The 27,707-nt window shown below is 39.2% G+C and overlaps 1 protein-coding gene across 4 annotated transcripts in view; it reads left to right on the forward strand.

The window, feature by feature from the left end:
* STS (steroid sulfatase) overlaps positions 1-27,707 on the forward strand; it is a 247,148-nt gene that overhangs the window by 138,629 nt on the left and 80,812 nt on the right. For all 4 annotated transcript variants that reach the window (XM_035289539.3, XM_054251450.2, XM_078362824.1 and 1 more), the window contains one exon: positions 15,725-15,862. In XM_035289539.3, the coding sequence (XP_035145430.3) occupies positions 15,725-15,862 (138 nt within the window). The remainder of the gene's footprint in view (positions 1-15,724; positions 15,863-27,707) is intronic.

Genomic DNA, 27,707 nt, shown 5'->3' on the forward strand with positions numbered 1-27,707 from the left:
CTGCTTGGATCCACACCATAGAATATACATCCACATTCAGATGGACTTGCATAAAACCACCCACCATACTCTATGTAATGTGTAGCATATTTCCTTCCACCATGTCTCACCCAAAGCCAATAAATCCCTTAGCTACTTGTGGCTCTACAGATGGCCTCTGCTTGGTTTGGTCCCTAGACTTGTCATTCCGTACCATGTTCTGGATAGTATGCCATGTGCTTTGGTCCACTGCATGCCGTATGCCAAGATGACCATTCACAGAATAGTCATTTCCTGGAGGAGGGTCCTTATTCTAATGAAATTCCTCAGTCCCTCTGCTTGCAATTGCATCAGAGTCCCACTTGAAGCATTTCTTAAATCAAAGGAGTACTCTTCTTTGTCACTGAACCGATCTGGTTAGGACTGGAGATGGAGGTCACAAGGCAAGGTCATATTTTCCAGTGCATGCCACCTGACTTCAAATTAGACTCCAAGGGTACAGTAACCAAAATAACTGGTAGTGATACAACAGTGTTTCAGTGATGGTTGCCTGGTATTTGGCATTGGTTTCGCTTCATGCTCTTAAAGCAAGAACAGGTGGAGTAGCAGGACTTGCCTCTGTTTTGGGAGGGAGAAGAATGACTTTCAGGGTGATTGTTGTCTAAACACTAGTTCAGTGCAGCAAGCCTCATTGGTTCTTCATTGCTATCTCTATTTTAGGGTTAGACTTCTGTGCCCTTGGGCAGCCTCCTGGAGTGTGATAGTTGACCTATTCATGCCCCTGAACATGAGCCCCACATACATGTTTATTAGACTTCTTTACTTGGTATTTGGTACTTTATTTAAAGAGTAGAGGAATGGAACTTATATGTAAAGCCAATATCAAGAACTGAAGTATGATTAAAGACAAGGCAAGTTATAGCCACTAGGGACATAAAGATGAGAACTGCTTCATTGCCTCTCCTCGACTATCTGGTATGGGTGGCAGTACTGGAGTTATTTTCCACTGAATCCCTCAATGATTCTTTGTGTGACTCATTTGCCCGCTAATTTGATGTACCACGTATGTGCTGTAGTCAGAATATAGCATGCTTTCAGTAGCATTAATGTTAACTGCTTTGTCTTTGCAAGTGAATCTGTATCTTTGAAAATGGCATTTTTGTCTTCCATCATCCCCTTCTTAGTTTTAAATGTATGCCTCAGTTACACACATATGGAAAGCTCAAAGTAAACCAGGGTTTCAGAAAACCCAGTGATAACAGTGCAACAAGAATGAAGGAAATGTAGATATTGCATGTGTTTTTCTTCTCTCTCCACTTTCTTTTAGAGTTTCTAGTAAATATGCATTTGTGACAAAATAGTAAACTTTGCAGAAAGAGGTTTTTGCAACCTCAGGTTAGAGATTGGAATAGTACATAGCAGGAAAAATAGGAGGGGTAGCTTGATCCCAGGAGTTTGAAGCTGCAATCAGCTATGTTTGCACCACTGCACTCCAGTCTTGGCAACAAAGTGAGACCCCATCTCTAAAATAAATTTTAAAAATAAAATTTGAGAGAGATGGGGTGAGGGTATTATGGCCAGACCAAGGTAGGCCTGGAGAGCCAAAATAACTTAACTATAATACGTAGTTGAAAATCCATTGTATAGAGTTTTGATTTTGGCCCTCTACATTAATTTATCTTATAAATCACTAACCTCTGGGTCTTATCTAGTCTATACCAATGTTACCATGTTTAAACAGCTGCAAACCTAATTTCAGGTTCTTGAACCTGAAACTAATATTATCTTACGTGGAATTTACATCTCAAATTAAAATGAATAGTATTTAATGTTGTTTTATAAATTATTTCTCTCATTTCCATGGTATCTTCCATTTGTTATGTTACCTTCCAAGAAGATACCATAAGAAATTATCAAATAATTAAGTTATCAATTATCAGGTTAATTCAGATGGGGTTAATACAAGTATATGAGAGCATCTGAATATTATCAATAATAGCAGCAACTCAATTGCACTGCAATAATAATAAACATTTAAGACTTACAATAGCTGAAATGCAAAAGCATTTAGTCTATTTTAGTCACATCTTGAAACACTCTTAGTCATGTGTCTAAACATGGATTACTTAACATAATCCCTACAGCTATGCTATGAGATACTTTTGTCATCACCTCTAGTTTAAAGGTGACAAAGCAAAGTTTGGGTAGGTTGAGCAACTTGTGTCAGGATTGCCCAACAACCACTACACTATAGAGCTTCTTGACTGCATGAGAACAGTTCTGGATTATGAATTGAATTGAGACAGTAGACCTGGTTGCTGGGGAGAGTCTCCTGCTCCAGAGCTGCAGGTTGTATATAAGACAAGCCTGTTTGGAACATTGGCCTCTGACAGTTTACTTCCCACTCCTATATTTTAGTATCCTATCAAGTCATGAGTTCTTGAGTTTGCTTCAGATACTATAAAGATGTCTGGGTTCAAAATTAAACAAGGGATTTGGAGGACAGTAGAAGGTAGCTATGGGTACTACAAGAGTGTTTTGGAAAATACATTTTCTGCCATCTGACCATTCCAAGTAGCACATTTAATTTTGCTAGTTAAATCTTTCAAGGCATAGAAAGGAAAGGCATATTAGAATCCATGAGTTTGGGTTAAAGCTGTGTTCTAAATAATAGTCCATTGAATACCAACGTGTATATTTGAAAACTGAGGTCAAAATTAAGGGTCTTGATTAGAGTTGAATAACTGTTGATTTAAAGTCATGGCCCAATTATAGCTCAGTCAGAAAATCTATATTCTTATGGTTACTCTTTTTTTGCAGATGTGTAAAGCACATTTGCTTAAAATGTACCTATACCTCCATTACATTGAGTAGAAAAACCATGGATGAGAAAAAGTCTATAATGGAAAACTAAACATATATTTGCACCATCTTATCTTTTTTCTTACTGGCTCACTTTATATTTAAGATATCTCTAGGACCCACAGTCTTTAGAAGTCTTAGTACCACCAATATCATTGGTACTAAGGATCTTGGGGGAAGAACTGAGCTGCTTCTCTCGACTAACACCATAAGCCTCTGCATAAAGCAAACAGATCACCTTGGAGTTAGGAGGATATTGCAAAGAAGCTGCGACTGGAAAACTGAAGGTTGCATGGATTAAGGATGTTGCAAAACATAAGGGTTGAGTTTGCCAAGGTGTTAATCAATGTGTCCATGTTTTAATTCAAGTGATTGATGTACAGTGTCAGCAAAGAAAAACACCATTTTCCATTTTATGTCTTCAACTTTAGAGATGGTAAAATCCAATGCAAAGACCTAGTTGTAACATGAACATGAGTCTGGACAGTGTAGTAGAGCATCATTAAATATGAAGAATTCTGAAGGGCTTTGTTTCTTTGTTCATTGTTCATAGCCTCTGGCCACTCTTGACTCACAATCGTGCCTCCATTGTGGCTCAGACAGGAGGTTTAAGGCTGCACCTCCAGCTGGATGTTGCTAGAGAAGTTCTGGCTGTCTGTGTCCAGAGCTTTGCTTTGACTTCTGTTATAGAAACGATGCAATGAGCATCTGTGCAAACTCCTACTCCATGGCATAGGCTGGGTCACCTCCCAGAGCAAGTTCAGCTGGTGGCCATACCAAATGCCAAATGGCTGTACCTGATTACCCAATCTCTATCTTTTGCAAGAAGGGAAAGTCCAGGAAATACAATGGCATTACTGGATCAAGAATTGAAAGACAGTGTGTTCACTCTGAACTCTGCTCTTTCAAAATATTTCCTGCTAGTCTGAATGTCCATGGCTCAGGGAAACCACTCTATTGTGATGTCCATAACCCTATGGAAACAGTGTCCAAAGTGGCTTCCCTTGAGCTGCAGGCATGCTGACTTTGGTTCTTCTCCCAGACACTGGAGTATAATTCCACAGAAGAGGTACAATGACTTTGTTCTTCCTAGTGCCTTTTCCCTATTTATGCAGGAAAACACTGGTGTGTTCCATGAACATGAGAACAAGTTGGAGTTATTTAAATTATTTCCAGCAAATGCATCACACTGGAAAAACACACAAGTTATTGTTAATCCAAGATGATAGTGGAGTAGAGCCATGAAGGCATCCCAGATGGCGAGAGCAGATGCAAGTGCAGAAGGGTAAATCACACATTATGACTGCCATTAGGACAAAGATGGGTTTAATGGAGGTAATCATAACATTATCACAACAACTAGGTACAACACAAAATAAGGATTAATTACCAGGGGACAATATGAACTCAGGAACAAACCAAAGAGAGAAACCCAGTCAAGTGAAGATGGTCATCTGTAGAATGGCAACATTTTGCTCTTATGGTTCTCCATGTTTTACGTACACTAATAATTCTAATTATATGCATAGTATGATTATTTACTATGTTTGAAAGTTATGTGTCAAATTGTCTGAAACTAGCCAAGTCTCATTGTGAGCATAGTTACTGAGATCTGTGAAATTCCAGCCATCTCTTTTTGTATGTCAACATTGATTAAGCATTTAGTCATAGGTAACCTTTCCTCTCAAACCTTTCCTGTGGTTTTTGGGCAGGTATCATCAGCATTATGTAAGAGTTTCTTGTTTTTGTTTTTGTTGTTTGTTTGTTTTGTTTTGTTTTGTTTTTAGAAATTCTCAGATCCCCACTCTAGGTTTACTGAATCAGAACCTTCATTTTAGTATGGTCATGAATTAGCAATTAAAATTCAAGGAATATTGGTGTATAAGGTGACTACACTTTGGAACCTATATGCTAAGTATAAGGTCTTGTGTGTTAGTTTGGGTCAGCCAGCAGAATTCTTTAAAATATTGTGTAAGTTAATCAGTTTCTGAATATCATATTTGCTTACTTTTCCATAGTTATTTCAAAAATGATTAGGGATGTTTTCTTAACATGTTTTGAATAAGATTTTGATGTTAACTTATGACATTCAAAAGGGAATAAATTAATTAAAAGCATGATGATACACAAATTAATGGACATAGTGACTTTAGTTGACAGGGAAGATCTTGCATTGGGTACATCCACCCATCACTGTCAGAGAGGAATTTACCCTCTAATCCAAGAACTTCAGAGAGGATGATTCTCCATCATCTATTTGAGGCAGGCAGATTTTCATGCAACATAAACTGTCCATGGCAGAAGTTTGAGCCACCTGTCTCTTTCTCAGTCATTCGGGGAGATAGAAGCCACCCTTCTCTTGTTATTCAGGAAGTAGAGAGAGATACAATATGTGCTGGAGTTCACTCTCTACCACCCAGTTTCTTATTCCTATAATTATCCTGCAAGAGTGTCATTTCCACTGCCCTCCTTAAACCTTGCTGTCCACTTGGCATTTGACTAAGTGAATCCCAGATGACCTTTTATGCAGGAGTTGCATTAGATCCAAGTTGAGTAAAGCAAAGCACAACATCTCCTATTTAACTATTATGCCATTTTGCCTTCTTCTCTTGAAAAAACATGAAAAGCCATAGCAAACACCAATATTCCCTGGAGTTACATTGAGTAGGTGGAGAGACTTCTTTAATTAAACTCCCCCAAAAGATAGCACATCACTTTTATATCTCAGCAAGCATATAAAATGCAGATTATCAACTTTATGCCTTTTTATTATGGTCCTATATTATTTTTTCTTTTATGTGTAAACTTTTAGATTTGATTTTATACTGTAGATAAATCATATGCTTTCCAGTGTCTGATCTGAAGGGTCCCTTGAGCTCCATATGGATGGAGGAGGTTAGTACTAAAGATTTGGAAATCTTGACCATTTATTTCAGGAAGAAGTATTAGATTGAGTTCACCTACATGAAATGGACATCGTATCAAACTGGAGACAATACACCTATCTGTGCAGTGACAGATATTCCCTGATGTATGAGACATTGGTGATACTTTTATGCCTACATGAGCTAACAAAGAATTTCCTTTCTAGGACTAGTGTCAGCAGAATTTCCCTGTGCCACTCCACAAATGGTTCAGGAGAGCATGAGAATACAGCTGTGAAGCCTACATCCCTGAAGTAACACCTAGCATTTCATATGGCCAGCAGAGAGTCATAGCCACCTCCAGGTGGTACAATTATGCAAGTCTTATCTATTGTAAAATTCTAGCTTTAGCTGGAATGCTGGAGTCCCACCATCTCTGTTGGTTAGATGTAGGAGTAACTTGCTCACCAGAATAGCTTCAGGGAGACTATTTATAGTAGCATTGTTCCTTGGAGTTACACTGAGTAAGTGAAAAGCCTTTCTTAATTATTAACACTGGGTGCCTGCCTAAAGGGAGATATATATATATATATATATATATATATATATATATATATACATAAATCATATAATATATAATAAAACATGTATGTTTTATATTATTAAATATTAATATAGTAAATATGTAATTATATATTTATATATAATTATAATATATAATTCATATATGAATTATTTTATGTTATTTGTGTATATAACTATAATTTTATATACTTATAAATTTATGTCATTATAATTTATGTATAGATTTTGTAATTATAATTTATATATAAATTATAAAGATATATATAAATATGTTATGTACAGGATTCAGAAACTAACTCAGAACTGCACAACTTCATGGAAACTGAACAACTGACTCTTGAATGTTGACTGGATAAACAATGAATTTAAGGCAGAAATAAAGATGTTCTTTAAAACCAAGGAGAATGAAGACACAATGTACCAGAATCCCTGGGACACAATTAAAGCAGTGCCTAGAGGAAAATTTATAGCAATAAATTCCCACATGAGAAGGAAGGAAAGATCTAAAATCGACACCCTATCATCAAAATTGAAAGAGCTAGAGGAGCATGATCAAAAAAACTCAAAAACTAGCAGAAGACAAAAAATAACTAAGATCGGAGCAGAACTGAAGGAGATTGAGACACAAAAAACCCTTCAAAAAATCAGTAAATCCAGGAGATGGTTTTTTGAAAAGATCAACAAAATAGACAGACCACTAGCCAGATTAATAAAAAAGAAAACAGGAGAATCAAATAGATGCAATAAAAAATGATAAAGGGGATATCACCACCGATTCCAAAGAAATACAAACTACTATCAGAGATTACTACAAAGAACTCTGTGCACACAAACCAGTAAACCTGGAAGAAATGGATAAATTCCTGGAGAATTGTACCCACCAAAGCCTAAACCAGGAAGAAGTCAAAACCCCACATAGACCAATAACAAGGGCTGACATTGAGGCAGCAGTTAATAGCCTACCAACCAGAAAAAGCCCAGGTCCTGATGGGTTCACAGCCGAATTCTGCAAGACATACAAAGAGAAGTTGGTACCACTCCTTCTGAAACTATTCCAAACAATACAAAAAGAGGGAATCCTTCCCAAATCATTTTATGAGACCAACATCATTCTGATACCAAAACCCGGCAGAGACTCAAAAAAAAAAAAGAAAAGAAAACTTCAGGCCAATATTCATGATAAACATAGATGCAAATATCTTCAACAAAATACTGGCAAACCGATTGCAACAGCACATCAAAAGGCTTATTCATCATGATCAAGTAGGCTTCATCCTGGGAATGCAAGACTGGTTCAACATACGCAAGTCTATAAACATAATTCACCAAAGATGGAAACCACCTGATTATCTCAATAGATGCAGAGAAGGCCTTTGACAAAATTCAACAGCCTTTTGTGCTAAAAACTCTCAATAAGCTAGGTATCAACAGAATATATTTCAAAATAACAAAAGCTATTTACAACAAACCCACAGCCAATATCATACTGAATGGGCAAAAACTGGAAGCATTCCCTTTGAAATCTGGCACTAGACAAAGATGCTGTCTCACACTACTCCTATTCAAAATTGTATAGGAAGTTCTAGACAGAGCAATCAGGCAAGACCAAATAAATAAAGGGTATTCAATTAGGAAAGGAAGAAGTCAAATTGTCTCTATTTGCAGACGACATGATTGTATATTTAGAAGACCCCAATCATGTCTAAACTATTCAGGACATAGGCATAGGCAAGGACTTCATGACCAAAACACCAAAAGCATTGGCCAAAATCTCCTGAAACGGATAAGCAACTTCAGCAAAGTCTCAGGATACAAAATCAATGTGCAGAAATCACAAGCATTCCTATACACCAATAACGGACTTAGAGCCAAATCAAGAATGAACTGCCATTCACAATTGCTACAAAGAGAATAAAATACCTAGGAATATGACTAACAAAGAATGTAAAGGACCTCTTCAAGGAAAACCACAAACCACTGCTCAAGGAAATAAGATAGGACACAAACAGATGGAAAAACATTCCATTCTCATGGTTAGGAAGAATCAATATTGTGAAAATGGCCATACTGCCCAAAGTAATTTATAGATTCAACACTATTCCCATCAAGCTACCTATGACCCTCTTCACAGAACTGGAAAAACCACCTTAAACTTCATATGGCACCAAAAGAGAGCCTGCATAGCCAAGATAGTTCTAAGCAAAAAGAACAATGCTGGAGGCATCATGCTACCTGACTTCAAACTGTACTACAAGGCTACAGTAATCAAAACAGCATGGTGCTGGTACCAAACAGAGATATAGACCAATGGAACAGAACAGAGGTCTCAGAGGCAACACCACACATCTACAACCATCTGATCTTTGACAAACCTGACAAAAACAAGCAGTAGGGAAAGGTTTCCTTGTTTAATAAATGGTGTTGGGAAAACTGGCTAGCCATGTGCAGAAAGCAGAAACTGGACCCCTTTCTGACACCTTACACTAAAATTAACTCCAGATGGATTAAAGACTTAAACATAAGGCCTAACACCATAAAAACCCTAGAAGAAAATATAGGCAAAACTATTCAGGTCATAGGCATAGGCAAGGACTTCATGACCAAAACACCAAAAGCATTGGCAACAAAAGCCAAAATAGACAAATGGGATCAAATTAAACTCCAGAGCTTCTGTACCGCAAAAGAAACAATCATTAGAGTGAACCAGCAACCAACAGAATGGGAAAAAATTTTTGCAACCTACCCATCTGACAAAGGGCTAATATCCAGAATCTACAAAGAATTAAAACAGATTTACAAGAAAAAAACAAACAAACCCATTCAAAATTGGATGAAGGACATGAACACTTTTTCAAAGGAAGACATTTATGAGACCAACAAACATATGAAAAAAAATCTCATCATCACTGGTCATTAGAGAAATGCAAATCAAAACCACATTGAGATACCATCTCATGCCAGTTAGAATGGTGATCATTAAAAAAATCTGGAGACAATAGATGCTGGAGAGGATGTGGAAAATAGGAATGCTTTCACACTGTTGGTGGGAGTGTAAACTAGTTCAACCATTCTGGAATACAGTGTGGTGATTCCTCAAGGACCTAGAAATAGAAATTTCATTTGACCCAGCAATCCCATTACTGGGTATATATCCAAAGGATTATAAATCATTCTATTATAAAGATGCATGCACATATATGTTCATTGTGGCACTGTTTAGCAAAGACTGGAACCAACCCAAATGCCCGTTGATGATAGACTGGACAAGGAAAATGTGGCACATATACACCATGGAATATTATGCAGCCATCAAAAGCAATGAGTTCGTGTCTTTTGTAGGGACATGGATGAACCTGGAAGCCATCATTCTCAGTAAACTGACACAAGAACAGAAAATCGAACACCACATGTTCTCACTCATAGGTGGGTGTTGAACAATAAGAACACATGGACACAAGGAGGGGAGCATCATGTACTGGGGTCTGTTGAGGGAGAGTAGAGGAGGGACAGCAGGGATAACAGAGGGAGAAATGCCAGATATAGGTGACAGCAGGATGGAGGCAGCAAACCACATTGCCATGTATGTACCTGTGCAACAATCCTGCATGTTTTGCACATGTACCCCAGAACCTAAAGTGCAATAATATATATATATTTTAAATATGTTATATATAATATGTAAATGTTCATATACTTATATATTATAGGTAACCTATATAAATATAAATAATATATTATAAAAATATAAGTATATAATATATTAATTAAATATAAAAATATAATTATATAATAATTTTACATGTATACTTATAAAATTGTAACATAAATTTCTTATATAGGGTATAATATGTACATATATAAATTATATGTTTATATATAAATATGTTTGAATATACTCATATATATTATAAAAATATATACATATATATGTGTGTTATGTATATAAAACATATCTATATATTTAGTGAGCTTATTGCTTCCATAAGTATAACAAGTGACTTCATAGCACTTTGTTCCAGTATTCTGTCTCAGTGTACCTACCTTGCAGAAGAAAAGGCAAAGCGATGAACTAAAATGACAAGGCTTTGGAGAGGCAAGCTGAGGTTCTAACTCCATTGTAAAGTTAAGGAACAAGGAGCACTCCCTGTAGGCGCCAGTCTACCATGAAGTGTTTTGCTTGGAATTCCTCATTCTTTCTTCCACAGTAACCCCCTACTGTTATCCATTATTTCTTCTGACTTAGTGGCAGAGGTTTCCAGTGAGAAGCCAGGAACTTGAGTTTCAAACCAAGTCTGCTTAAGTCAGGACTTAGAAGCAAGAACTTTAGCACTTAGTCCTATGCTATGGCACCTCACTCACCTAAGACCTCACATTCTGCTTCCATGTTTGAAACTCTTCTCTCTCTCTGTTGTGTAGCTCAGTGCCTGACTCTTAATGGTAGCTTAGTGCTTGTTTGTGGGATGAATAAATGGAATGACAGAACTTTCTAGAATTTAGGCTTCCTCTGCAACCCACATCCACACTTGACAGAGGAAGGAGCCAGATTTTTGCATTTTCAAATTTTCTTTAGGACTACAAAAAGTCTGGTTAGGAAGCCCTCACTTTGATAAGCTTGTTTTTGTTAGCTCCAGTTAAATAACAAAGTGCTCTTGAAATGGCTTATTTACTGTATCTGTTTCATTCAGAAAACAAAGGGAGAAAACTTTAGAAATAGAACGTTTCATTTATAAGCTATACTGCAGCTCACCATAGGTAATTCGAAACTATCATTCTATATAAATCAGTATCATGTCTTGAGAACCTTACTGAAAAATAATATTTGTAGACCTCTGATTTGCAATAGATTGCTCTGAACACAAAAATAATACAGCATCATTTGTTCTCATGGGAGATTTTCACAATGTTTAGGAGGGAAATGTGTTAGACCTTTATAGGATCAATGTTATAAAAAATTAAATGTCGAATGGCCTCTGGGATTTACAAATGAGATTCTGGCTTAAAACCTAAGTAGTATGGGATCCAGACCACATCTTTTGGGAGAGAAAGGATGAAGAGGAAATTAGAAATCTAACCATTTCTCAGCAGGTTGAGCTAAATATTCTACCATGCATATATGCATGGCAGCCTCAGCTACTTTCTCTTATACTAATCCCAGCCCCATTCTAGAGGGCACCTTTAATGAAAGTGATCACTCTAGGCAATGAAAAATAAACTTTGATGAGGACATGTTAACTATCATGGTCACTTGAAATACTGGAATTTGTAGGAAATATCCAGGAAGAAGTATTAAGATGGGGAAGGATGTAGAATATTTCATTTGAGAGAATCTGTATAATAAATGCAGCTGTAAAGTTGTCTGGACTTAAAAATAGACAAGAGGAGAAACTGTAAGTAGACTGTAGCTGGCCTTGGCTTTGGGGATAAGAGCTAGCCCTGAAAACTCTGTGGCAACCCAGCCTTTAGCACATAACCTGTGTAAGACAGGTACTTCATAAATGCATGTTCAACGAATGCATGAGGAAGTCTAGGTGTCAAAATTGCATTCGAGAGGCATTTAAAAAATTAATAGAGGGAGGCTGAGGTGGGAGGATTGCTGGATCCCAAGAGTTCGAGACCAGCCTGGGCAACAAACCGAGACCCCATCTCTACAATGAATACCAAAAATTAGCCAGGCATGGTGATACTCACCTGTAGTCAAGCTACTCAGGAGGCTGAGGTGGGAGGATCACTTCAGCCCAAGAGGTAGAGGTTGCAGTGAGCCATGATTGCAACACTGCACTTCAGCCTGGGAGACAGAGTGAGACCCTGTCTCAAAAACAACAAAAAGAATAGACTATTTTTGAGCAGTTTTATGTTTACAGAAAAACTGAACAGAAAGTACAGAGTTTTCATACACTCTCTTTCCCCTGCACACAGTTTCCTTATTATTTACATTATGTATTCATCTGGAACATTTGTTACAATTGAGCCAATATTGATATGTTGTGATTAACTGAAGTCCGTGGCTTCCATTACGGTTTTATGGGTTTGGACAAAGGTATAATGGCATGGATCCACCATGACAGGATCATGTAGAGTAGTTTTACTGTCCTAAAAATCCACTGTGCTTCACCTCTTCATCTCTCCTTTCTCTGAAGCCCATGGCAAGGACTGATCTGTTTACGGTCTCTATAGCTGTACCTTTCCCAGAATGTCCTATAGCTGGGATCATACAGTGTGTAGACTTTTCAGATTGACTGCACTTAGAAATGTCTATTTATGATTCCTCCATAATTTTCATGCCTTTATAGCTCATTTTGTTTTAGCTCTGAATAATATTTCATTGTCTGGATGTACCATACTTTACTTATCCATTCAACTGCTGAAGGGCAGCTTTGTTGCATCCAAGGTTTTGGCAATTATAAATAGACATGGTATAAATATTTGTGTGTGGGTTTTTCTGTGCACATGAATTATCATGGGAGACACATTTTTATAGGAAATTACTTCACAGCATTTTCTTTGTGCAAAGATACTTCTACATATAGAAAGATGAATTTTGTTTCAAAGGAAGGTGAATGGTCTCATTCCCTTCACTAAATACTAACTACAATATATGGAAGCAAATCTAAGTCCTCTGCCACCTGCCTAATATGTGTTATTTTGTACAGAGGTTGTTATATGAGCAAAAGGGGACATTTTTCTTTCAATGTATAAACAGGGGTTGTAGCGCCTTATTGCTCCCTTCTATTTCAACTCATTAAGCTAATTACCATTTTCAAAGTAATTAGGCCTAAATTAGTGTCTCAGCCAAACAACCCCAAGCCTGAGTGCACAGGTGGTTTCCTTAGCTGCACCAGATAACACCACAATAAATGTCTGCCTGATCATGATTTATCATGGGAAACAAACTTCTAAAATGACCCTCGGGTGTCTTATTCCTTGGTTCTGAGTATGACATTTACATATATGGTGTGGGTTCTGGGAATGTTTATCATTTGAGTTAAAAATTGGGAAAGATTGAACATAGTCTAGCCCATGGCACTTGCAATCAAATAGCAAAAATATGCCTTGCCACAAATGACTTGGGTGTTGTTTTTGCATCAGAAATCCTCTGTGCCACCTCCGTGGGCAGCTCACTCTGCATTCCTTCTCCTTACCCTTTTCTGGACCAGGTAGGTGTGAGTGCAACCTTGAGTGAAGGATCTGGCTTTACAGGGTGTGATTTACCTGCCGGGTAGGATGTATTCCAAAATCTATATTCAATTATTTCTACCGCAGAGGATGCCTGGTGCCATCGTAGAGTATCAGTTGTTGTGGACATCGTAGTGTGACTGAGAGCCCAACCAAAATTTGATTACCATGTTGAGACCAGTGACAGCACCCACGCACTAAGAGGACATGAAAAGGTTTATTACTCATATAATATGGCTTTCTGAGCAGAGCAAGTGATACGGTTTGGCTGTGTTCTCACTCAAATATCATCTTGAATTGTAGCATCAATAATTCCCACGTGTTGTGGGAGGGACCCGGTGGGAGATCATTGAATAATGGGGGCAATTTCCCCCTGCTGTTTTCATCGTAGTGATAGATTTCACAAGATCTGATGGTTTTATGAGGGGTTTTCCCTTTCGCTTGACCGGTTCTCTCTCTTGCCTGCCGCCGTGATTGTGAGGCCTTCCTGGCCGCATGAAACTGTGCGTCAATTAAACCTCTTTTTCTTTATAAATTACCCAGTGTCATATGTGTCTTTATTAGTAACATGAGAACAGACTAATACAGCAGGGTACTAAACCACTACAAAAAAATAGCTTGAGAGAGCATGGAAAAGAAACAGATTCTGCTTTTATGGTGACTAGGAGTTGGAGCTGGGATAAGGATCTCTTCCATGCAGACAGGGGCTTGCATAGTTCCAGCCTCCCACTGGCAGTGAATGAGGGAGCACCCAGGATTTCTTATCAGCCTGCATGGCACAAACAGAAGAGGGAGAGATGAGGCTTAGAAACTCTTAGCACTCAAACATTACGAAATGGAGTCAGGATCTAATGTATCAATTGAAGCCTAGCAGTATGCACTGACTTATGAAATTCAATAAGCAGCATATGACTATGTAGAGTCCTGTGGAAATTGTACATTGTATACCTCAACTTTGCCCATCGTTGTCTTCTGATTTGAGAGCTGGGTGATAACTTCCTAATCAGAAAGTCCATGTTTCTGCTCCTTCAAACTTCAACTTTCCTCTGTTTTTCTTGCAGAAAATTATAAGCATATGTAGAAATGGAGTAGTAAAATTAAACCTCCATATGCCCTTCATCCGTATTTAACAATTATTAACTCCTGACTAATCTTGTTGAATCTATATCCCATACTCATTTCTTCTCCTCCTGCATTCTTTTGAAGAAGACAGCAGCTATCATCTTCTTCACCACCTCCATTTCATCCACGGGGATTTCAGGATGTATCTTCATAAGATTTTTTTTTTTCTCTCGTGTACTTTTTACTCCTCTGTGAGTCTCACTTAGTCTATCTACTCACCTGTTTAGGATTTGAGCATTTTGAGTTTTCAATCAGATTTTAATTCTTATTTTCTGGTTCTCCTACTTGAACAAGTTGCCCTTTTATAGTATTGTTGCTCTTACCCCTAAAATGAAGCCAGTACTATTTACTCATAGGGTTCAGTGTGGTCTAAACAAGAGAATATGTAATAAAATATACTACACATTGACAGTGCTCAACGGATGGTAGCAATTATTGTTATTGTTATTGCTACTATTATTTTTTGAGGGGTTATCTGGAGGTGGTATACAATGTTAGTTTTGGGGAAACAAGATGAGGACAAGAGGAATGGTGATATTTGTGATGGACAGTTTGGACTTGGGAAATAACTCCTGGCTATTCCTCTATCAATGAGGAATATTGAGGTTCATGTGAAGGACATTTTAGACTTGGGTATCTACCATAAGTATTAAAAGAGGATATTCATCATAAAATGTCCAAATACATATTTGTTCACATAAGAGGAACATTGCTGGTTTAGTTTTCCCATCCAATAAGGAAAACTGAGACTTCTTTATAGCCTTAAAGCCAACACTAGCTGCTGAGAGCAACCTTTCAGCCTCTTTCTTCTGGCACCTGCCTCCAAGTGGCTCTCCATCAATGAACCTAGTACTTTTAGAATACTTTCTCAGGTCTCCCTGCAGAATCACTTAATGATACCCAGATGTTCAAATGGTGCTTCTAAATGGCACTCAAGTCAGTGAATCTTGGTGTCTGTTCTAAGAACCTAGCCACAGCCAGTCTTGATTGCATCACACCTCATGTTGGCATAAACTTCAATATGTAAGAACATTTATTTCCCACCTTGAGAAATTAACCACCCATTGAGTAGGACAACCATATTCCTTTGTTTTGTGAATATACATTATTTTTAAATGGAGTCTTTTTTTCCCCTCCAGGGCAGATCTTAAACCTTCTAGATGAGCTGAAATTGGCTAACAATACCCTCATCTACTTCACATCGGACCAGGGAGCACATGTAGAAGAAGTGTCTTCCAAAGGAGAAATTCATGGCGGAAGTAACGGGATCTATAAAGGTGAGAAATGCTGGTATGGTCAAGCTCTGGCCTCTCAGCTCATCCGCTGGTCACTTTTTTCTTGATTTTAGAGCTTTTCCATAGTTATTCTGCTACTTTACAATAGATAGGACTTCCTTTTGTCATGGAGATTAGACAGTTGGAAGGCCAAAGTGACCATTTCTGTTCTGGTTCCCACAGAATTTAAAAGCCCATGTCCTATGTCAAGACATTAGATGAAAGTATGTATCTCCACATGTAAATACAGCCTCATGTAATATAACTGATTAAAACAAAAATTCCTCTACCCCGGTGTGTGGATTTCCTGTCACTGCTGTAACAAATTGACACAAACTTATGAGCTTAAAACAAATTTATGACTAACAGTTCTAGAACTAAGAAGTTCAAAATGGATATCTCACTGGTCTAAAATCAAGATGTCAGTAGGGCCTTCTATAATCTCTTGGGGGGAATCTGTTTCCTTGACTTTTTCAGCTTCTGGGAATTTCCCACTTTCTTTGGCTCATGGCCCCTTCTTCCATGTTGAAAGCTAACTTCACTGTCTTCAAACCTCCCTGCCTGTATCCGACCTTTGCTTCCATAATCTCATCTCCTTCACTTACTCTGACACCCCCACCTCCCTTTTATAAGGACCCTTGAAATTATGTTTGGCCCACTTGGATAATCATACATCATCTTCACATCTCAAGATCATGAACTTAATCTGCAAGGTCTCTTTTGCCATAGGGTATAACCTGTTCACAAGTTCTGGGGATTAGGACAAGGGCATCTTTGGGAGACCATTATTCTGCCTATGTGAACCAACAGTAGTATTTTGAGCTGACACTTCTTTTCAAAACTTTTTTTTTTTGCAGTGTTAGCTGAGCCATTTTCCTGGTGGATCAGGTATCATGCTAGTCATTGGAGATACTCGATGCGACCCAGCTACTGGCTTATATAGTGTATGTTCTGCCAATATAAGACAGGCATATCTAATGTCTAATATATACATTTAGATATATCTAATGTACTTAGACATATCTAATATTTAATGTCCATATACATTAGATATATCTAGTGTCTAATATATACATATCTAATTTCTACCTTATATGACAGATATTACATGACATATAACATGCCCCATTTCATAAAGTGATATGATACCTAAAAGGGTATATTTGTGCTAAGGGTTAGGACTCCCCAGCCAAATATGCAGTGGATATGGGTTGAAGGTACAAGAAGAGATGATGCCTTAGCCAAGAGGGGAGGGTGAATCACAGTTTACCTGCAAAGATATGAACAGGTAGTATAGGACATGCTTTTATCTGTCAAATTGTTTAGAAATATTATCTTCTATGTATCTGGCATTGGGCCCAACACAACTGAATATATAAAACATGGTGTCTGCCCTGAAGGAAGTCATGTTGAACCAGTGGGTGGATGGGTAGATGATGGCAATGATGGCATGAAGCCTGGGAAGACTCAGTGCAATTTGAATTCAAGTTCACAGTGAAACATTGTTAAAATACAATGCCCTAAAAGGAAGATGGGGTTTCCTTCTAGTTATGGGAAGTAGGCTTCTGAATGTCAAGACATCTTGCATGCACAAGATACTACTGGCACAAGGGAAGGAGAGCCTTGCTTGGCCGAGGGGTTCCCAGGAATGTTTGCAAAGGAGCCACGGCTAGAAAGGGGGTCACTAGTGGGTCTGTGCATCTGCTGTTATTCTCCTTATATCTCTTTCTGCCTTTCCAACCCCTTGTTCTCTTTTGTGATGCTGGAAATGAGGAGAAGCAGAAAATACCTTGTTCTGCAAACTACAGGGAGCTCAGTAAGGCCAAATTATACCATGCCTGAGGCAAAGAGAAACCATCCACTGTAGTCTGTTCCCTGGGCTGCAGGTAGCTTATGAAGCCTTATGACTCTGTTGACATCTATATGTGCACATCTGGAGCCCTGTGACAGGCTGCGTACCCAGGGGCAGGAACCGTCTTCTATACCTTTTGTTACCTGGCACCTAGCACAAAAAAATGCCTGTTAGGTACATCTGGATGACCTTCCTAGGCTGCTCAGGCCTCCTTCCAGCCCCTTCCTTTGCATCCCATTGTTTCCTCACTCAGTGCAGGACACATGATCAATATGTAATGTGGGTTCAATTAATGAACCTCTGTGTTTAATCTGAACAGGAATAACCCCAGTAAGCTATCAGTCTTTCAGCCCTTCTCTGTGTGCCATGTTATTTTAAGAGTAGTAAAAAGTAGAAATATGTCTTTCTAATATATGAAGACTTGGTGTTACCAGGCTGAACTGGGGTTCACTCACCTGGCGCAGTAAGGCCAAACATCCACACTGAGGTTTTGCAATGGGAGAAAGGAGAATGTTTATTTTCAGGGTTCCAAGCCAGTAGAATGAGGCAGCTCTCACTTAAGATTCTACTTTCCCAATGGTTTGCAAGCAAAGGTTTTTAAACTCAAGGAGACAGGGGCTACAGGCAAAGGCATAAGTCAATATATGGAGGTTATACATTGGTTTGACCTAAAAAGGCAGGATATCCCAACGAGGGGCGCCCACAGGTCATAAATGGATTCAAAGATTCCCTGATTTGCGATTGGTTAAGGAAGTGAAGCTTTATCTGAACACTTGGGGTCAACAAAAACAAATGTGATATCTGGCCTGTGGACATGGCTTTCTCCAGGCCCCTTGGGGAAGAAATTTGGAATGACAAAGAATGTCAGTCAGAGTTCAGTCCTCAGTTCCTCTTTACCTGGAGCCTAGGTGCCAGCAGATGGCATTTTCCACTTCATAGGAGTCCACTTTCAGAAAAACAATGCTGGGACATATGTTAAAGTGTTATCTTTAGTTATTATAGGGAACTAAACATTTTATGGCTCTAACTTCCTTGTCTATTACTTTACTCTATGATTACTTTCTTGCTTATCAGTTGCTCATTTACTTTTCAAAACTAGCTAGGTGCCTGGAATTTTCTTAGAAAGAACTCAAGATTTTTATTTATTTCCATGCCTGGGGGAACCCAGCAGGCCCCTAAGAGGGATCCCTGCTCCATCTCATTGGTGTTTCAGTCTTATTTCCATGAGGCTATAGCCTGTGTGGAGAGAGTTGTTTTTATTCCATATTACAGATGCCAGCATCTCTAAAGACTGGAGTTCCAGGCTGCATTCCACGCTCTAGTTCATCCATTCATTCATTCTCTCCCTTAGTGCCTGTTCAGTTCCAAAATGGCCTAGCAGCTGCCGAGGAGGAGATGTGTACATAAATCACGATAATAGAAGTGGTTGGAGAGTAATAGTTATTTAAGAAAGTTACATATGCGAGGCTGTGTAGCCTCAGAGCAGGGAGAGGTGACCCCTGAATGACAGTTCCAGGGAGGCTTCATGGGACAGAGAAGGAGAGACATCACGTTTTTCACAGATAGTTCACCAGTGCTCAGAGACACAAGAGGTGTAGGACAGAAAGAGAGCCTCAAGGGTCTCGAATGATGGTTAGGATCCCTAGTTTTATCATACAACCCTGCAAGCATGTCAGGAGCTACTCCATGAATTTCCTTTTTTAAAGAAATGCATTTGATATATTAGAAATGTTTTGTTTGCATTCTAGAAATACCATGAATGTGTAACACAATGTCTCAGCCACTGCTCTATTGCAAACTATGATCCTTTTGTCAAACTTATTTGAATTCGAGTTCACAGTGAAACATTGTTAAAATACAATGTGCTAAAAGGAAGATGTGGTTTCCTTCTAGTTATGGGAAGTAGGCTTCTGAATGTCAAGACATCTTGTTCTCTAAAGCTGCAAACTCAAGCACACACCTGTGGTTTATGCAGACACAGAGTAATCACAGGATTTAACACCTTGTTTAAAATTGCATCCTTTTCTAATATTGTTTGGCTGTGTCCCCATCAAAATCTCATCTTGAATTGTACCTCCCTTAATCCCCACATGTCATGAGAGGCACCCAGTGGGAGGTAATTGAATCATGGGAGCAGGTCTTTCCTTTGCTGTCCTCATGATAGTGAATAAGTCTCATGAGATCTGATGGTTTTATAAAGGGCAGTTCCCTCGCACATGCTCTCTTGCCTGTTGCCATGTAAGATGTGCCTTTGCTTCTCTCTCACCTCCCGCCATGATTGTGAGGCCCACTAGCCATGTGGAACTATGAGTCCATTAAAACTTTTTCTTTATAAATTACTCAGTCTCGGGTATTTATTCATAGCAGTATGAAAATGGACTAATACAAATAGTGAACACTTCACAGACTTCTCTTCCTTCTGTCTCCTTCTCTCCCTGTGAGTATTTCTTCCCTTTTTCCTAAAATATCATCTCTTAGATGGGACCAGAATAACTTCCTTAAGATTTTCTTTTAGTTGAATTTAGAGTTCTTTGCCTTTTCCTCATACTACAAGATTTCCTGTATTCTTAGAACAGAACAGTTAAACTCCTAGGTCTGGCTTCATTTCCATCCCTCTCCCAAGTCAAGGTCACCCTGAAGGAGGCTCTTCCTCCCTCCCTTTTTCTCTGCCTACAGGCAAGTAATAAATGTCAATGGAATGGATAAATTAACTCCATAGATGGCTTCTGCAGAAGTGTGTGGGGGGAGATCATATTTTCCAGAGTGTTCAAGAATACAGACTATTTTTTCATGTGCAGAGAAATGCTTTTAAAATTCCCTGATGGCTGCATGGAAGGCAGTACTCTTTGGGCATTTCTTTTCCTTACCTTAAGGCCAAATGCCAAACACATGGCTTGAGTCCATGTCACTTATGAATTGCTTCTTACAGTCACTGATTTTGACATCTCTTTCCTTCATGCAATAACGCAGCTTTCAGAGAGCAATTGGTACTTTCATTGTGAGAAAAATATAGTAGCGACTGACTGTGGTAGATTATTACAAGGTAGTTATGTTCAAATGATGTTGGCAAACATTTTCATTGGCTTCCCAAGAGTTGACAAACCTGCCCTTTAATGCTAGTGTCGGTATTTAGTCCTCCAGCCGGTATCCACAGTATTTTCACGCTTGAAAGAACATTACATCTGTCTTGTTTATCTGTTCATGCATTTGGTTGAATTTGACTGACATGCATTTATGTATTGATTCTGTAGAACCATACCAGGCACAGGGCTACTGCTAGGGTATAAGGCAAAGGATAAAGGGTCTCTGACTGCTACTAATGGACGTTCTATAAGAAGCTAGTAACTTAAATTCTACTAGAATACAGAATGCCTCTAAATTCTACTAGTTTTTTAAGGATAGAAATATAAGAGACCACTTCAATGTAATGTACTTGTAAGGAAACTGTTAAAGAATGATAGAGGCAGTTAGCCCAACTTGGGAATTTGGAGAACCTTCCAGAAGGAGCTGACATTTTGCAGGCTGATGTTTTGCAGCGTTGAATAGGAGAGGACAGGTGGGAAGTACACAGTAGGCAGGTGTGAAATACTAATGGGGAGTGAAAAAGCAGCTCAGTATTTCTACGGATGAAAGTGTAGCTGGGCGCAGTAGCTCATACCTGTAATTTTATGATTTTCGGAGGCCAAGGTGGGAGGATTGCTGGAGCCCAGGAGTTTGAGAGCAGCCTGGGCAACATAGTTAGACTCCATCTCTAAAAAAGAAAAAATTAGTTAGATGTGATGGCATGTGCTTTATAGTTCAGCTACTCCAGAGCCTGAGATGGGAGGATCAGTTGAGCTTGGGAGGTAGAGGCTGCAGTGAGACTTGATTGCACCACTGCACTTTAGCCTGGTGTCAAAGTGAGATCCTGTCTCAAAAAAGAAGTGTGAGCAAGGTCTGACAGTGTCAGATGATGGAGACTTGGTATCATGTCCAGGCATTGAGCTCTACCTTGTGGGTTATCTGAGCTGGTAGTAAGGGCCAGATAGATGGGTTAACATTAGCAAACACCCTGAAAATGGAAGTGCCACTTGGAATGATTGGGACTGTCCACTTCAGCAGAGAATCCAACTGCTGAATCACCACCATCTCAGGCATTGCCATGGGCAGAGTGATTTGATTGCACTGGCTTCAGTTGACAAAACATGGGACCTTAATACTACACAGTTAAACGCAGCAGAGCTTGCACCTGTTGTTGAAAAAAATCACATAGGCAGGCAGGAGATTATGATCCAGTAATCAGAGGCTGAATTTTTCACTTTTGAGATGGATGAGATTGAAGTTGTGTGGTCAAGCATGCTGCGCAGGAGAGGAAGGTTGAGATTCTGGGACAGGAAAGAGGTGGGAAAGTGAGAAGGATGTGGCCAAGGTGGGTAAATTGGGTTCTATGAGGGCAGAGAGTGGGCATAGCTCATGCTTGTGGGCTTATTTTCTTTGATGATGTCATCAAACTCAGAGAGAGTTTCTTTACTGATCGTCAAAGGTCAAGCAGTTTAGTATATGATTCAGATGGAGAAAACTTTTGGAATGCAGTGTATTAGGGAATTGAAACATTTAGCAAAATAGACCAGAAGTTAGAAATAGGAATTTGTAATCACATTTACCTGTAGGCTTCTCTTTTTTTCCCACAACAATACTCTTCATTGATTAATTCATTACTTCATTTATTTCACAAAATATATTGAGTACCATCTATTTGGAAGGGATTACACTATTACTTCAGTTGATTTAAGAGTGCATTGGACACTTTGTTCTGAAATACTGTTGTTCCTGTTGGAATGAGACATGCATAGAATTGGTTGTTGTATATCCCATAAACTTCAGCCTGAAAAATACTGTGGAAATTGAGAGTAGGAAAATATTACATGACCATAGAAGGTTTGATGAATTTGGAGAGGCTTGTTATCCAGGATTTTAAGGAGTTTTGTAAATGATTTGGGTGTGGGGGCTGTATTAGGGTTCTCTAGAGGGATAGGACTAATAGGATAGATGTATATATAAAAGGGAGTTTATTAAGAAGAATTGACTCACATCATCACAAGGTGAAGTCCCACAATAGGCCATCTGCAAGCTGAGGAGCCAGGAAGCCAGTCTAACTCCCCAAATCTCAAAAGTAGGGAAGTTGATAATGCAGCCTTCAGTCTGTGATGAAGGTCTGAGAGCCCCTGGCAAATCATCAGTGTAGGTCCAAGAGTCCAAAAGCTGAAGAACTTGGAGTCTGATGTTCAAGGACAGGAGGCATCCAGCACGGGACAAAGATGGAGGCCAGAACACTCAGTCAGTCTGGTCCTTCCATGTTCTTCTGTCTGCTTTATCTTAGCCATGCTGGCAGCTGATTAGATGGTGCCCACCAAGATTGATGGTGGGTCTGCCTTTCCCAGTCCACCAACTCAAATGTTAATCTCCTTTGGCAACACCTTCACAGACACACCCGGGAACAATACTTTGCATCCTTCGATCCAATCAAGTTGACACTCAATATTAATCATCCCAGGGTCAAATCCTAGCAGAGGAAACATCAAGAGGGAGCAGCAGAACTTCTTGAGAGCAGAGAATGAACTGTTGACCAGGACATTTTCATGGCACTCAGTTCAACCAAGGTGTGACGTTGAAAAGGTGGACCCCAATAAGGACATGGTTAGCTTCACATTCCAGGCTAAGATATATTTTTTAGTTTTTCATTCTTGCAGACAATATTAAGTAGGAGTTTAATTAAGTGACAAGAAAAGTGTTAGTAGACATTGCTGTGACACTGCCACCCAATACTGAAGGATTTAATATTATTGAATAAGGTTCAAGTTGATGCCCTCACCCCACACCCAAAAATCAAAATTTAGTAAATTAGAATAGGACTGGCCTAGCTGTAGCATGTGGGCCTAATGCAAACCAGCCCTCGATTTTCTAAATAAAGTTTTATTGAAACCCAATTGTGCTCATTTGTGGATGTCTTATTCCTGCCTGCTTCAACGGCAGAGTTGAGTAGTTGAGAAAGCCACCCAATGAGCCTAAAATATTTATTATCTGGCTCTTTAGAGAAAAAAATTTGCCAACCCTGGACTTAGATTCCTTAGCAGTTGGATGTGCTGCTTAAGGAATCATTCTTAATTGTTTGAGCTGTGTCCATTAATTTTAAGGATATCCTTAAATTCTTTACCTGTCATTTAAGAACTGATATCAGAAAGTTTCTTATTTTTGCTTTCATAGTAGGCAGATATTACATTGGTAGAACCTGAAAATTTTTGTTATATTTCCCATCCATCTGCAATTCGTGGATTTTAGTCTTTGGCATGAATAAATCAAGGAGAGTGTAAAATGTAGCATCTTGGGTGAGAAAACATTTAGCATGAATTATCACACACTTCAACGTGGTTTGCCTCAATTCAGAAAATTAGTGTTATCTCAGATGGGGAGATTTGAGGAGAAAAATGAAAAACAGAATATTTCATAAAACTCTGCCCAGATCAAGCATAAGAATGACTAGCATATGCTCTTGCTATTTAAAGTGATTTGACCTGCTGTGTAGTAGCATTCAGAAGGAGAAAAATAGAAGCCTGGTTTGCAAACAGCTGTTTCTAACAAGAGTCTTGGAGTAAATTGTAGAAGAATCCTCTCTATGCTTGCCTGGAGAGATTGAGTAACTCACCCATCATCCTTCTGTGATGAGAACATCATCACAACATGCCATCAAGATGTTAAAAGTGTGAATTGGACAATTGCTCTACCAAATTTTAAACTTAGACCATGGTTTTTCTCTGCTCATAAATTTTCAGAAAAAAATAATTCATACTCCTTCACCTGCTTTTTGTTTCTTTCCTCCATAGCCCATTCTCCAACTTTCCTAAGTTTATTTTTCCTTCAAAACCCAAATCAAAATCTATTAGCACAGGGCAGGTTTGCCCAGGCAAAAGACATTTCTTGTGATTTTTGTTGGCAGTTAATCACAGTTGTCTGTGGGTGTATTGTTGTTGTTGTTGTTGTTTTTGGCACAGTTTCACTTTGTCACCCAGGCTGGAGTACAGTAGCATGATCACAGCTCACTATGGTCTCAACCTCCAAGGCTTACACAATCCTCCTGCCTTAGCCTCCCGTGTAGTTGGGACTAGAGGCATGCACCACCATGCCTGGCTAATTTTTTTATTTCTTATTTTTTATAGAGGCTGGGTTTCGCTATGTTGCCCAGGCTGATCTGAACCCCCTGGCCTCAAGTGATCTTCCTACCTCAGTCTCCCAAAGTGCAGGGATTACAGGTGTGAGCCACTGTGCCTGGCATGTGGATATAGCTGAGCTGTCTTTTGAGACCTTTAATTTCTGTAGGGCAAGATCCCCATTTACTGTGTTCCCTATGGGATTCTGTTGGCATACAATCAGAGCTCTCAGTGGGTATTATCTAAGCTACCTTTGGAGGCTGTGAGTTTCTGTACTGCATAATCTCCATTGTATATATTTGTGTCCCATTTGGGAATGTGAAAAATCAGTAAAGTCTAGCATTTGGCAGGACAGGTTCTAGAACTATACCTAATACCATCAGTGACTGACTGTGTAACCTTTGCTAAAGTTTTTCTTGGCTGTGAAATGGATTACTTGCCTTACAGAGTGATGGGGAGAATCAAGAGTTAGTACTAAGTTACAAGTTTGAATAGTTTTGGGGACATGTGAAATGCCACCATTATTCCTGATCATAGCAAGTCATTGCTGAATAAATGTCTGCTGAATGAATGAAGCATCCAGTGTCCACCCTCTGAGTTCCTCTGAACTCTGCTCGATGATAATGTGAGTGGTGCCCAGGAAAGCAGATTTTGGTGCTTTTTCAGCCTGACAGACACATTTGGTGCATGTCACTTTCCACGCAATATCGCTGCAGAAAGGAGACTCAAAGCTACACCATCTGACAAGCAAGGGTACTTGCTCATCAACACATGCCTGCAAATGTGTGATCATGCTTCCTCCAACATGCTTTTCCATAGGCAGTGTGTGCTCGGATGTGTTTATCATCTGTTAAAAAAATTTTAAACATTTTCTTTTGCCGTGACTGTTATAAAACCTCTCCCTTTATAACTTAAGAAAAATGTACAAGATTATGTTTGTGGATACATTTGTTTAGGTCCTGAATATAGACTCAGAACTATTAATAAAAGATAGGAATCTTGCGATGTTCCACATAGTGGGTTCAGAGCTTCCAACAGAGCATTTCTTGAGTGTGACGATTTATTAACACTAGCTGCATGTCTGGTGCACCACACTGTACATTCAGGTGGTCAGTAAGTGGCTAGATCTAGGGGCTACAGGCACAGCTGCCCCCATAGTCCTTGGCCTGCAATGCAGGTGCTCTGTGCATCTTACCTGAGCAGAAGAAAGCCACTTCTTTGCCCCCAGGCAGAATTGTTGCCACCAGGTGGCAATTTGTGGCTTGGAGCTCCGTTGGGTGTCTGGAATCTCTGGCAGGCTGTGATATTTCTAGGGCCTCTGCAGGAGATTTGTTTTATTTTGTTTTGTTTTCAAACTGGTTATACTTCAAGCCATGTTCTCATAAGGCATCTCTTCCATCACCTGGAGTTCTGGGATATTAGCAAATTCCCCAGAGGGGAATAGATCACTGGCATTTGGGTTGTAAAATACACAGAGCTTGGATGTGCCTGTGGATTTTTGTGGAACTATGTGCTTTGTTTTCTGTTTTTTAAGACATGAGGTCTCTGTCACCCAAGCTGGAGTGCAGGGGCATGATCATAGCTCACTGCAGCCTCAAACTCCCAGGTCAAGCAGTCCTCCCCTCTCAGCCTCCCGAGTAGCGGAGACTACAGGTGTGTGACAGCACATCTAGCTTTTAAAAAAATTATTATTATTATTATTATTATTGTAGAAACAGCATCTCACCATGTTACCCAGACTGGTCTTGAACTCCTGGTCTCAAGCCACTCACCTGCCTAGGCCTTTCAAAGTGCTGGGATTACAGGCATGAGCCACTGCACCTGGCCACTATCTGCTATTTAAGGGCCATATTTTTCAGCCACTCTCTCACATGTCTCGACAGCCAGGTGCATCCCTTGGCTTCTGGTGAGCTCAAGTAAACCATCCTAGTACATTGCCTTTTTCACCTTAAAGGTGATGCACAGATCAACTCCTGGGAAGGTACAAAATTTGCTCAGTGCCTCAGTCTTTTATTCTACTGTTCAGATGTATCTTTCTGAGTTTCTAAATAGAGTGTAGAAACTAAATGTGGTTTAGAAATACGGTGTGATCTCTTCTGGCAGGGCATAGACAACTTGCCACCAGTGCTCTTGCTGCATAGATAGTGATATCAGAGAACTATTTAAGTTTACAGGCTTTGGAGTCAGTCAGACAAACCTGGATTTATATCTGTAACTCCACTGCTTACTAAATGAGTGACCTGTCAGCATATAACCAAAATTCTCTCAGCCTCAGATTGTACAACTATAAAATGGACAGAAATGGTTGTGCCTTCATGGGTGTGAACATAAGGATTTAGTGAATAAGATGCCTGTCACAATCCATATTGCATGATAGGTGATCAATTAAATTTAGCCATTATTATTACAAGAAACAATGTTTATACAACCCTCTGAGAGATTTTGTATTGTTATCCCTACTTTGATTTTGAGAATGCAGAATCACTTAGTCAACTAAGAAAATTATATATATAATGAAAAATTAAATCTATCTACCTTATCTATCTATCTATCACAAGGTAGTTGCTAAGTGGAGAAATTCCTCTTTGGCATCTGAAATTTTGCTTAAAAATCAATTTACAAGGCTCATGCCTGTAATCCCAGCACTTTGGGAGGCCGAGGCGGGTGGATCACGAGGTCAAGAGATCGAAACCATCCTGGTCAACATGGTGAAACCCCGTCTCTACTAAAAATACAAAAAATTAGCTGGGCACAGTGGTGCGTGCCTGTAATCCCAGCTACTCAGGAGGCTGAGGCAGGAGAATTGCCTGAA

This window comes from Callithrix jacchus, chromosome X (genome assembly GCF_049354715.1).
Source record: "Callithrix jacchus isolate 240 chromosome X, calJac240_pri, whole genome shotgun sequence".
NCBI lineage: Eukaryota > Metazoa > Chordata > Mammalia > Primates > Cebidae > Callithrix > Callithrix jacchus.